We start from the raw sequence: 13,548 nt of genomic DNA, 5'->3' as shown, positions 1-13,548 counted from the left end.
ACATATTTGGATTGAAAAATTATCATGGTTAATGATCTTTTAAGTATTTTCTTGTAATTCTAGTACCAGTATATTAAAATTATTCGATAATATTTGGTAATTTTTTCAATTTAAATTATTTTAAAAAGTATTTTCAAACACAAAATAAATGTGTAACCAAATATAACTTTAATTCCTTATTTTTCAAATTTTTAAATTTCACCGATTTGGAAAATAACATAATAATTTAATTATTCATGATTAAAGTTTGTCTCATATTGTATTATTATTTTGGATTTGACCATATAATACGAACTTTTATTGATTTTTCATTATTTAAGCCGGTAAATTAATTTAATATTTTTTAAAGTAGACACACATAAATACAATTTCTAATACAAAAATAAATTGTGCGCAGGAAACCTATCTTTATCACTACTTTATGAAATAATCATTTTAACATAAGAAACCACGACAAGGAACAGAAGAACAAGAACCGAAATGAATCCTGTCAAAATACCATCATAAATTCCACTAAAAAAGGCGTCCCATAAATTCATCTTGCACGTCAAGATAGAGATATATTCTTGGAGTTATCTTTAATTTATTTTTATATATTAATTCGAACTGTATTCATAAATAATTGGGTAGTATTTGTAGACGTCTTCGAGCGACCATAACACAGTGTATTAATATATGTAATTGCACCTATTATAACTCTAATTAAGTTAAAAAAAAAAAAAAAAAAAAAGAGCGCCGGTTTGATCTATCCTCGGCCTTGCACGCACCAGGACGGGCCCCGCTGTGAGGAATCCAGTCGCCGGGGGGGAGTGCGGGTCTCTGCAAGTCTTTGAGAATCTGATCGTGGACATCTTAGCTGCCTGCCACTGCCAGTGGCCTTTTGGTGTCCTGACTGTTTATGTCAAAGTTTTTCCATGGTGGGACCCACTCTTCCTTCTGGCTTCAACTTGGCTCGTCATGGGAGGGGACGCTTGCTTGGGACCGTGATCCAGCAGTGTCTGATTGTAGAACGGGGGATGTTTTTTAAAATATTTTTTTATTTTAAAATAATATATTTTTAAAAAAACTATTTTTAATATTATTATATTAAAATTATTTAAAAGATAAAAAATAAAAATAAAGAAATTGAATTTTAACCATTATTTTGGACAGTAATCCCAATCAGATGATGTTTTTAAAATATATTTTTTATTTTAAAATATATTTTTTTAATTTTTTACTTTAAAATATTAAAATCAATAAAAAAATTATAAATTTAATATCTTTTTAAAATAAAATTTTAAAAAAAAAACTCAAAGACAACTAAAAACACATTAACAAACAGGCACAAATGCTTTTACTGTACTACAAATTGCCCCTCCAGGGTTGAGGTCACGTGACAAATAATATTTTACTATTTATTTGGTTAATTACCGGACAAGCTTCAAATTTACTATTCAATTAGTACGACATTAGAAGATATTGATTGGACTAAGATGCGGATCATATCAGTTTTAAAAATATATTAAATCGAAATTAACTTATTAAATTTATAATTTATATTATGAAACTAAAATAATCTTATAAAAATATAAAAATAAATTTTTAATTAATTCAATATTAAATTAAAAAATTAAAAAAAAATCATAAAAAATACTCGAATCAACATATTTCAAGCTAGATTTTATATTAAATTGGGTTATGAATTAATTTAGTATACTTTATGGATCAATTATGTTGTGACAACCTAGTTAAACTCAATTGATATCGAGTTTAATTTTTAAAATCTTTCTAAAATAATACTGTATAGATTTATCTGAGTTGCTCAGCTAACCCATGAACTAGATTTTGGTTTTATAGCTATGATCCAAACTAAGACTCAGCTAGCTTATTCATCATGCATTCCATCTATCTATCAAGAAAGATATTTTTTGCCACGTTGGTCTCCTTCACAACAAGTTAGTAACATAATTGTAGGTCCAAAAAGGAAAAGAAAAAAAATACTCGTAGAAAAATAATTTAAATTCGAGACCTTTTATTAATATTGTTTGTTTTTGCCTTATTTTAAATAATAATAATAATTTGTTAATGCTAATAATAAATTTTAAATTTTTTTAAAAAATTAAAAATATTTTAAAAAATAACATCAACCAATCAATCAGATTGCCTATCGTTAGCTGAGGCCATTTGCCAGAGAAGATTTTACTATTTTTTTGGTTAATCACGGGACAAGCTTCAACTTTACTACTAGGACAATCTCAATCCTACATTAGTAATATGTATCATCAAAATATGAATTCTCAAGTACCTTAAAGAATAATCATGATTATTGTATAATTATTGTTCAATTTATTTATTTATTTCTTTAGATGAGGTTTTCTTAGATGTTTTAAAATACTCGGAGGAAAATTAAAAAAAAAAGTAAAAAATACTTTGAATTTTTTTAAAATGTAATTATAATTGTTTTTAAAGTAATTTTTACTCATAAATGTATTAAAATAGTATTTTTTATTTTTTAAAAATTATTTTTACATCAGCACATTAAAATGATCTAAATATATTAAAAATATATTAATTTAAAATAATATTTTTATTATTTTTAAAATATAAAAATAAATAAAAATAACAACAGTACATCGAGGATGATGATTATGAAGGGACCGTTTGGGAATGCGGCTGCGGCCGCGTTCTCAAAAAATTTGAAAATTTTTTGTTTTTTTTTTTTGCTAAAATTTAATATGGTTTGTACGTTTTGGATCGTTTTGATGTGCTGATGTTAAAAATGATTTTTAAAAAATGAAAAAACATCGTTGGCATGCATTTTGGCACGAAAAGTTATTTGAAAAGCACCCGCAACCACACTACCAAACACGCTCGAAGAATGAATGAGCCACAGCCATTGATATCTGTACGCGTGGCGACGAAAGAAAAAAGAACAAAAACACGTGCACTGCTGCAACATACGACAGATCTTGCTGCTCAAGAATTTAGGAAAAAACAACACCACGTGTCCTATCACTTCGCATCCACTTAGCTTTTTTGTCATACATTTAGACAAAGACACTATTTTGTCGGCCTGAATTCCGCAGATGGGCCTCTGCTATGGGCCTAGACTATAATTGGTTGAGGTTCCTCAGGATTCTGAGGTGATTCACACCAACCATTCTTACAGCCCCAACATTTTCTATTCGTAAATAATTTAAATTTAATATTTAAAATTAACAAAATTCATTTCATTTTATTTTCTATGCTATCTTTCAATCTTATTTATTAAATATAAAATATAAAAGACAAAGAAATAATTTCATCTTTCTCATGTACTGTTGTTATTGATAGAACTCGAGAACGATGCTAAATTTGCCTGCACGATTTGCTGGCATACCTCTCAACAGCATCTCTACACAGCTGATCTTGTAATTAGATTCAATGGATGCCGAATGAGCCATGTAATTAACCATAGTAAAAAGACAAGAGTTCAGGAGGTTGATTAAAGGATCAAGAACCTGGATCCAGGCCATGCAAGCACTGACTTTGAAAATCAATGCAATGGATCGGTCTTGGGGTGCTGTCTGTGGTTTAAAAACGTATAGTAGAAAATAAAACCAATAAATTAATCAGAATGATCGAAGATCTTTCAGTCTCAGTTCCAAATGGATTGATAGCACATTTGAATCCAAAACAAAAAAATCAACTGAGTAGTACTGCTGGAAAGCAAGTTCTGAACGCAGTTCTTGAAGAATTGCAGAGATAAGCTTTAGAGCGTGTTTGGTAGTATGATTGCGAGTGTTTTTTAAATAATTTTTCGTGCTAAAATACATGTTAATGATATTTTTTTATTTTTTTAAAATTATTTTTGACATTAACACATCAAAACGATTCAAAACATAAAAACTATATTAAATTTTAGTAAAAAAATAAAAATTTTAAAATTTTTAAAAAATATAACCAGAGCCTCGTTCCCAACATTTATTTAATTACGTTTATTTAATTGGACACTGTAAAGCCATTTGTTTTTCCTCCTTGCTTGGCTGTCAAACACACGACGAGGATCAAAGATTTTGTTTTAAGCAACTTGCAATAATTAATAACATAAAATTAGGGTTAGAAAACCAAACTATGAACGTACTACATGCTATAATTAACTTCATATATGGAAAACATTTGACATCTTCAATCTTCTTTTACAAATGACTTCGATTAATGAATTCCAAGTACATGTTATGCCACTTGCAAAATTTATAAATTCAATCCAAACTATTGTTATTAATCTCGGTCAAGCCGGTGAGTCAACTCAGTAACCTATTAATCCAACAACCAATTTCGAGCTAAGCTTCGTATCAAATTTGGATTGAAAATTAACCTAGTAGATCAATTCATGTCTCGATAATTTAGTGGGTGATATCGAATTTGATTTTTAATTTATTTTCTAAAACGATTCTATTTAACTTAAAAAACTTAAAACAACATTATTTGTATTTACTTGAATAACTAAATCGAGTTTTATAATTATGATATTCCAAACTACCACATAACTAGCATTTTCATGGTGCATTCCATTCTATCTATCCAAAAAGATTAGTTTTGCCAAGAAATTGGTCTCCTTGACAACAAGTTAGTAACATGATTGCAGGTGTAAAAAAGAAAAGATGAAAATTTACAAAGCAGAAATTCCGGAGCAGTAATTGCTAATATTTGCTAAAACGTAGCAGTTCACCACCGTAATCTTTCCTAGTTTTCCTCACACAACAATGTTGTTGTCTCTTAGCCATCGGCTGTGTTTTTCATATATCTCTCTCTCTCTTAGCACAAAATCGCTGTATTAACTAACAAAACTACCACACAAAAGTCTCATGCAGCCACATTTCTGCATGTCTCCTCTTCTCTAATTTTTCTCTCCATATATTAAGAGAATGCTCTCCGTCTCTCCCTTCTTTCTCCCGCCGGATATCTGAGACATCATTGCCAATATTTTTAATGGCCCAACAGAGTCGCCGCGAATCCTTCTCTGGTACCCTAACGATCTCCAGCTCCATTGACCCCGAGGACAATGATCTCTCTTGGCCTTTTGGAGACCTTGAAGGCCTTGACAAGGATGATGTCGGTGAGACCGCCTATGAGGTCTTCTTCACCGCCTGCCGCTCCTCCCCTGGCTTCGGAGGTGGCCGCAATGCCATCAACTTTTATTCCAGCCATCACCACCAACAACATGATCATGGCGATGGAGCAGGAACTGGCTCACCGAATGGTCGGATGGGCGGTGGTCCGGTGGTGGTGATGTCTCCGACGAGTCGGATAAAGCGAGCTCTGGGAATGAAGATGCTGAAGAAGTCCCCTACAAGGAGGATGTCGGCTGTTGGAGGCGGCGGAGGCGGGTCGGCACCAGTATCACCGACTGGCCCTCTAAATCATGGAGGGACAAGTCCTGCCATGGGGTTTGCCACGGTTCCGATTTCAGGGAGGCCTCGGAGGCCGCTGACTTCCGCGGAGATAATGAGGGCGCAGATGAGAGTGACGGAGCATAGTGATAATAGGTTGAGGAAGACGATCATGAGGACTCTTGTAGGCCAAGTACGTACTGCTACTGTATGTATTTTAGAATTATAATTTCATGACAAATTTGATGAAATCACATGTTTTTGCTTCTTTTTTTTCAATGTTGATATAACATTCTGTACGTGCATAATTTAGTTGTCAATGATAGAAATAGATTGAATGATTTTGGATACATATGTATGTTTCGTTTGTCTTAATTGTTTGATTTTGGATGCATCATAATTTTCGTTTTGATTTCATCAATTCATGACTTGTTGTTCTCTTCACTTTCACAGATGGGCAGGCGAGCAGAGACGATAATCCTGCCATTGGAACTCCTCCGCCACCTAAAACCGTCAGAATTTAATGACAGTCAGGAGTACCATCTCTGGCAAAGGCGTCAGCTCAAAATCCTGGAGGCTGGCCTCCTCCTTCACCCTTCAATCCCGCTTGATAAATCAAGCCCTTATGCTATACGTCTTCGTGAAATTATCCGTGCCAGCGAAACCAAACCTATCGACACAGGCAAAAATTCTGACACGATGAGAACCTTATGCAACAGTGTTGTTTCCTTGTCTTGGCGAAGTGCCAATGGTACACCAACCGATGTATGCCACTGGGCTGATGGATTTCCGCTCAACATTCACCTATACGTTTCTCTTCTTCAATCAATATTTGATTTTAGGGATGAGACGTTAGTCCTTGATGAGGTTGACGAGCTTGTTGAGTTAATGAAAAAGACATGGTCTACACTGGGAATCAATAGATCTATACACAATCTGTGCTTTGCTTGGGTGCTTTTCCAGCAATACGTACTTACTTCACAAGTAGAGCCGGATCTTCTTTCTGCGACACATGCTATGTTATCGACAGAGGTGGCTAATGATGCGAAGAAGCCAGACCGAGAGGCTATGTATGTGAAGCTTTTGTCTTCTATGTTGGCTTCAATGCAAGGGTGGGCAGAGAGGAGATTGCTTCACTATCATGACCATTTCCAGAGGGGAAATTTTGTCCTAATTGAGAATCTTTTACCTTTAGCATTATCAGCGTCAAAAATTTTGGGAGAAGACGTTACTATCGCAGAAGGGATTGGGAAAGAGAAAGGAGACACACAGATAGTTGATTCTTCTGGGGATCGTGTGGATCACTATATTCGAGGTTCTATAAAGAATGCATTTGCAAAGGTTGCTGTTTCTATACGTCTCCCCTTTGCTTAATTATCAGTTACAACATTTACTGTTTCTGTACTACGATGTATCTCATGTTAAGTCATTCTTGTTTGTTGATTGCAGATAATAGAAACTGGAAGCTATAAGAGTACAAGTCTGGAAGTGAAAGATGAAGCAAGCGAGGCTCTCCTGCAGTTAGCTAAAGAAGCTGAGGACTTGGCCTTGAGAGAAAGGGAGGTTTTTAGTCCCATACTAAAGAAATGGCACTCGATTGCAGCTAGCATTGCTGCCGTAACGCTACACCAGTGCTATGGAGCAGTTTTGAAGCAATATCTTGCTGGGGTGTCGACCCTCAATAATGAGACTGTTTCGGTACTGCAGAGTGCTGGAAAACTTGAAAAGGTTTTGGTTCAAATGCTGGTTGAAGACTCTGCAGAGTGTGAAGACGGAGGCAAAACAATTGTACGAGAGATGGTTCCATACGAAGTTGATTCAGTCATACTGAGGCTTATGAAAAAATGGATTGGAGAGAGGTTGAAACGTGGGCAAGAATGCCTTAACCGTGCCAAAGATTCTGAAGTGAGTTTCTTTAATTTGTTTGCTGAAATGAATACAGCATTTAAGCTTATATGGGTGTGAGATTTTGCTTTTGTATTGTCAAAAGTACTCGAGAGTAAAATGGTGAAATATATGTTACAGACATGGAATCCTAAGTCCAAAAACGAGCCACATGCGACATCAGCTGCGGAGTTAATAAAAATAGCCAAGGAAGCTGTGGATGATTTCTTTGAAATTCCTGTTGGAATTACCGATGATCTGATTAATGATCTAGCCGAAGGTTTTGAGAATCTCTTCAAAGATTACTCCAACTTGGTAACAGCTTGTGGTAAGAAGCTCCTTCTTTATTCTTTGTGGTATCTGTCAAAGAAGATTTATATTATTCTCTAAAAGTATTCTCCTAGGTTTTTTCTGCTTGGACTTGTCACTTTAGGAGTAACTTTCTCTGTGGAAGTAATTGCTTAGAAGCAATATGGTATTATAAAATAACTCACTGATGACCACAGAACATTTGACTGGCAGCAAAGATTCTTTGGTGGATGTTCTGTTCTGCAGCATGTTATAGTTGATGCATGACTTTTCAAGGACTGGATAACAATGCTCTCTAAGTTCTTCTTTCTTCATTAGAAGGAGATGAACATGCTCCACTGAAGGCTGTCATAAATATAAATATGAGTATGTTCTAAGTGCTTAACTGACTTCAACTAAGCTGTTATTTTCTTTGATATGCTTTGCAGGATCAAAACAGAGCTATGTTCCTACACTGCCTCCTCTAACCAGGTGCAATGGTGACTCAAAGTTCCTCAAAATGTGGAAGAGAGCTGCTCCTTGCACTATTAACTCAGAATATATGCACCAACATGGTTTAAATGATGCTCATCATCCCCGGCCGTCAACAAGCCGTGGAACACAACGGCTCTACATACGGCTCAACACTTTGTACTATCTTCAATCTCATCTCCACTCTCTAGAAAAGAACCTTGCTCTTGCCCCAAGAACCACTGCGTCCCGTGGTTATCATCGCAGGAACCACATCAATTCCTCTTCCTACTTTGACCTAGCCCTTGCATCCATTCAATCTGCCTGTCATCATGTATCAGAAGTTGCTGCTTATCGTTTGATATTCCTCGACTCGAATTCTGTTTTTTATGATACTCTCTATGTTGCTGATGTAGCAAATGCAAGGATCAAGCCTGCACTGAGGATTCTCAAACAGAACCTTAATTTGTTGACAGCAATTCTCACTGACCGCGCCCAACCTGTTGCAATGAGAGAAGTCATGAAGGCCTCTTTTGAGGCCTTTCTCATGGTTTTGCTTGCTGGGGGCTGCAGCCGCATATTTTATCGATCTGATTATCCCATGATTGAGGAGGACTGTGAGAACTTGAAGCGCACATTTTGCACATGTGGTGAAGGATTGATGAACGAGGATGCAGTGGAAAAGGAGGCTGAGATTGTTGAAGGGGTGATAGCATTGATGGGTGATAGCACAGAACAACTAATGGAAGATTTCAGTATCCTGACTTGTGAAGCCAGTGGTATAGGATCTGCGGGTTCAGGTCAAAAACTACCAATGCCACCAACAACAGGAAGATGGAATAGGGCAGATCCAAACACAATACTACGGGTGTTATGCCACAGGAATGATAAAGCAGCAAATCAGTTCCTGAAGAAAACATTCCAGTTAGCAAAGAGAAGATAAAGGAAGTGATGGTTTTGAACTTTTGTGCATTTCAGGCAAAGAGTGTTATAGTTTTGGATGCATTGATCTATTGTATAATGACTTCTAGCCATGAAGCCAAAACAGATACTTTAAATTGGAAATGTGATGGAGCTCATTGTATACATTGGGTTTGGTTTAAGTTAAAATTCCATATCAAGATCCTCTTGGGGATTGAGATAGCATGTTTCTATAAAAACATTTAGCCGTACGAAAGCAAAGATCTTCTCAAATGTTGAGCAGAAACTTCCTTTTAAGCTGATAGACTTATCTTTATAATTCGTCATTGAAGAATGGCTTCTCATTGTTACCTCAATTTCTGATCCAATTGTGTGTGAGAGAAGTTCATTCACTTCTTAACATCAATTCTGCGAAGTTTCTCTAACTTTACAGAGCTTTCCAAGAAATGCTTATATGTTTCAAGCTTGCAGACAAGTTACATTACAAAATGCAATTCCTTCCCTGGGAGGAGATTTTCTTAATTATGCTGTTGTTTAAGATGAGCACTTGCAAGTCATCAACATTAACTATATCCATTTCTTTTCCATTCAGTAAATAAATAGCAAACATGACAGTTTTATTTCTCCCTCAAAAGGTGAAGAAAATGAAGCATACAGGTATTAAACCACCACTTATCCCAAAAGTAGTTCCCCTCCAAAATAGGCTATTGAGGGAGGGAGCTTCTAAACAATGGTCGTCAACTTGTAACCTGATCTCCGATTTCAGCTTTGATTTCTATGCAGGCTTTTCTTCTGCACGTTTCATTAATGTTCAGAAACTTGGTTAGGTTCCCTCAATCTCATCCCCTTTAATTCTTCAGCCAGTACTTCCATTGAATCAGAAACTTCAGCCTTATAAACATAAAACCTAATCACACCCAAGAAGAAAATGAAGTTCAGGAAGTTTAGTATTGCGAAGAAGGCATAATAATAGTCCAGGTGAGAAGCATTTAGGTTATTCAAAATCCACCCTCGGTGACCATGCTTCTTGGTGATATGAGAAACTGTGGAAAGAAGGAAACTACTAATGAAGTTTCCAACGCCAAGACTAGTTGTTGAATAAGAAGTGCCAAGGCTTTTCATGCTTTCAGGTGCCTGGTCATAGAAGAACTCGAGTTTGGCCACCTCTAAAAATGCATCAGCCGCTCCCATGAGCACAAATTGAGGAAGCAAAATGAATATCGTCAATGGGACTTGGCCTCCCTTTTCAACTAAGCCGTGTTGTCTGGCCACACTTAATCTGTGTCTTTCAATTAATGATGCAGTTATCATGATTATGATGTGAAAAACAAGGCCTATTCCCATTCTCTGAAGAAGAGTGATTCCTCTGGGATTCTTTGTCCACCTACGAACAATACGAACAAAGAACCTGTCATATAACACAACACAAACAAGCATTGACAGAGTCACAAATCCAGCTAAACTTGCTGGTGGGACTTCGAAGTTGCCAATTTGTCTATCAAGAGTGGTGCCTTGCTTGACAAAAAGAGTATTTATCTGAGCAATCATTGTGCTTGGGACGAATGTGGAGATCAATATCGGAATCATTCTCAACATCTGTTTAGTCTCCTCTACTTGAGTAACTGAGCAAAGCATCCATGGATCAGTTGAACCTGTCTTCACAGCAGCTTTATTTAGGAACCTGCATTCATGTTGCCCAAGTTCAGACTTATTACTAGGCCAAGCCAGGTATATAAATTAGTATCCTTACATCTAAGCTAATGCCGGAAGAAAAGAAAAGAAAAAATACACACGCACTGCAACTGTTGCAAACCTTAAGGTTGGTGTAGAATCAATCCTGAACTTTCCGGCCTTTGCATATTCTTCCAAGTCAAGCTCATGGAGTTCTTTAGGGTCATTAGGGACTGAAACCTTCCATTTGCGCAGGGCTGCCACCATGACCTTAGCCATCCTTGTAAATGGGCTTCCTGTTGGCTGCCTGTGCCTATAAAATGGTGTGCCAGCTAAGAATATAGCAACCGATATCACAAGCCCAAGAGTTGGAAGCCCATACCCTAATGCCCAACCCACATTGTCTTGTATGTACACAAGTATAGTGTTAGCAAAGAGCGTTCCAAAGAAGATGCTGAACATCCACCAGTTGAAGAAGGATAGCTTATAAGCCTTCTCCTTAGGATGGAAATCATCAAATTGGTCAGCACCGATTGTCGAGATGTTTGGCTTTGTTCCCCCGGTACCAATAGCTAGCGTGTAGAGGGCTCCGAAGAACACTGCTAATTGTAATGTGGAGGCCTCTTTACAGTTCTCCACATTGGCATTCTTGCAGATAGGTGGTCTTAGTGCAGGAAGGGAAACTGATAGTGTCAGCAGAGACATCCCCTGCAATCATGTCAGATTCCTTCATTAAAATTCTCACAACTGTATTAAAAATCACTTCAACAGTTGTTCGTGCGTAGACAAATGATGAACGAACGCCATATCGCTTTCAGCCATTTACTTTTCAAATGTTATCCAAAAACTACGTTATCTTAGGAATTGTTCTTATCCTATGTTGGCACTAATTAATATGCAAAGTTGACTTAAGGGTGCGTGCTAGTATTTCTTTTTTTCCCCTGGCCCGAGACCAGACAAACTCCAAGTTGCAATCTTGAAAACTTCAACACATCGAAGCAACTGGTTTTTCTTACAACGAATTAGACAATATCTTCCTAATTCTACCTTATCAAACAGAAACTATGAAGTCAAGCTTTCATATGCCGTCCTCCCACAACTTGGAAATTAATAATTTGGTCACGCAGCTAGATTTCACACGTATTCGTAATCACAACTCTTGATAATTACCCCTTGCTTGACCTAGTGATCAAGAACACAGTACAACTCGCGATAAATGGATTGATAAATTCAGACCGAATAACACGTTCTGAAAAGGATATGAAACAGTGTTGACATAGGATATTTGAATTGAAACATGTGGTCCAAAGAGCTTCTCATTCTTCGGGCGAGATAAAGCAGGGAGCTGGACCAGAAGCAATGCATGCGTACGATAGAGAAAACTATAAATGGCAGCATGCATACATACCGAAAGATAGATGACAGATGCAACGACAAAGGTCCAGTAACGGCCAAGATGTGCATCAGCAACATAGGCACCCAAGATAGGAGTCAACCAAATGGTGCCGACCCAATTTGTTACATTATTGGATGATTTCACTGTGCCTTGATGGAGCTTTTTTGTCAAGTACACTACAAGATTGCTTGATATCCCATAGTATGCCATTCGTTCGAAAACCTCATACACTGCAATACAATACAAAAAGAAAGAAAAATGATACGTTATTTTCAAACGTTAACAAGTTGAGAAGAAAAAAATCGGCTGGAGATAATATTTTTTAGGATCTTAGTGTTTGAAATGAACATTGTATATGCGTTCATAACACTTGAAGAACCTGTTTATTTTTACCTTTTAAAATGTCGAAATAGTTTCTGCTGGATTTACATGTTTCTTGTATTGAAAAGACGAAAACTTGCATTTTGTGGGAGAAATTTATTTCTTTTGTTCTGTTAAAGATTCGTGTTCTAATTAAATATTTTTTTCACGGACAGCATTTCCCACTAAATTAATAAAGAGGTACCGAATATTTTAGCAGAGCAAATATTATTTTCTTGATCATCAATTTCACTGTAAAAATTGTCATTATTTTCTTGGTTTTATTTTAATACTTAAAGGGACTTGTTCATTAATTTCCTTTACTCATTGAATTTAAATTTGAGGATCAATAATTATGAGAATTTATTTTTAAAAAAGAATATATCAAGTGAAATGTGTGTTTTTAATACCATCATCGTCGAACAAAAAGAACAAATGATAAACCAAAAAAAATTTGAAGAACTTTGTCTTTTCTGCCATACAGTAAAATTAATATATATAGAAATGGACATGTAGATAATATTCAACTACCGGAAATTAATAGCAACAAATTATACAGTTCGAGGTAGGTGTGATATTAAAAAAAATTGTTAATTATGAGTAAAAAACTTGCATGTATAATTAATTTAATTAAAAAACTTACTTAATGGTTAAAGAATCTAGGTTTTTTTTTTAATACTAGAATTCAAACCTCCAACCAGGTAATTTAATAAGAATAAATCCTTATAAATCTCTTACATGTGTGATTTTCATGAATCCTCTTGTTCTAGTATAAATAGTCTATCTATAATTGAATTAGAAAAATATATATATTTACGCTCTGAGTCAGTAAACTTCTATTGATTATTGATTCGACTACAAGGGCTCCTATCAGCAAACTTGTATGAAGAGCTGCTGCCATGGAGAAGCAGGAGCCACCGCCGGGCCGACCAATAAATGATAGGCCATACAGATGGGCTCATTTCACTAATAAGAGATCCCTGACCCTACCTAACGTAGGACACCCCGAGGCGTGGCTCTAAGAGCGGCATTCAATTGTGGACTAAAAATGGTGGTGCAGGTTTAGCTTCGAAATCATCCTATAGTTACTCCTGGCTACTCGATATAAATTCTAGCTCGCACTTGGAACAGGAAGGTTAGAACCGAAGTAGCTGAGGGATATTAATTTCTTGCAAGTTCCACGATATCAAAATATGATGGATA

General features: G+C 35.9%; 2 protein-coding genes across 3 annotated transcripts; one reads left to right on the top strand and one right to left on the bottom strand.

Annotated features, from left to right (window-relative positions):
• The first annotated feature begins 4,750 nt into the window (after positions 1–4,750).
• LOC133696792 (protein unc-13 homolog) lies at positions 4,751–9,157 on the top strand. 2 transcript variants are annotated; one of them, XM_062119070.1, is made up of 5 exons: positions 4,751–5,562; positions 5,808–6,695; positions 6,804–7,259; positions 7,380–7,566; positions 7,976–9,157. In XM_062119070.1, exons 1-5 carry the CDS (start codon positions 4,954–4,956, stop codon positions 8,938–8,940), a joined length of 3,105 nt encoding a protein of 1,034 aa, XP_061975054.1. In that variant the 5' UTR covers positions 4,751–4,953; the 3' UTR covers positions 8,941–9,157. The 2 variants fall into 2 exon arrangements, with proteins under 2 accessions (XP_061975054.1, XP_061975055.1); XM_062119071.1 differs by having other exon boundaries at positions 4,752–5,547.
• A 320-nt stretch (positions 9,158–9,477) lies between these two features.
• LOC133696484 (protein NRT1/ PTR FAMILY 5.2-like) lies at positions 9,478–12,239 on the bottom strand. The gene is made up of 3 exons (XM_062118676.1): positions 11,998–12,239; positions 10,732–11,297; positions 9,478–10,599 (listed from the first exon to the last, which is right to left on the bottom strand). The coding sequence occupies exons 1-3, from the start codon at positions 12,193–12,195 to the stop codon at positions 9,723–9,725; spliced, it is 1,641 nt and encodes a 546-aa protein (XP_061974660.1). The 5' UTR covers positions 12,196–12,239; the 3' UTR covers positions 9,478–9,722.
• Between the last annotated feature and the right edge of the window lie 1,309 nt (positions 12,240–13,548).

Source organism: Populus nigra, chromosome 6 (genome assembly GCF_951802175.1).
Source record: "Populus nigra chromosome 6, ddPopNigr1.1, whole genome shotgun sequence".
Classification (NCBI taxonomy): Eukaryota; Viridiplantae; Streptophyta; class Magnoliopsida; order Malpighiales; family Salicaceae; genus Populus; species Populus nigra.
Note: the sequence above shows the minus strand (reverse complement) of the source record. Positions and strands in the feature narration are given on the sequence as shown.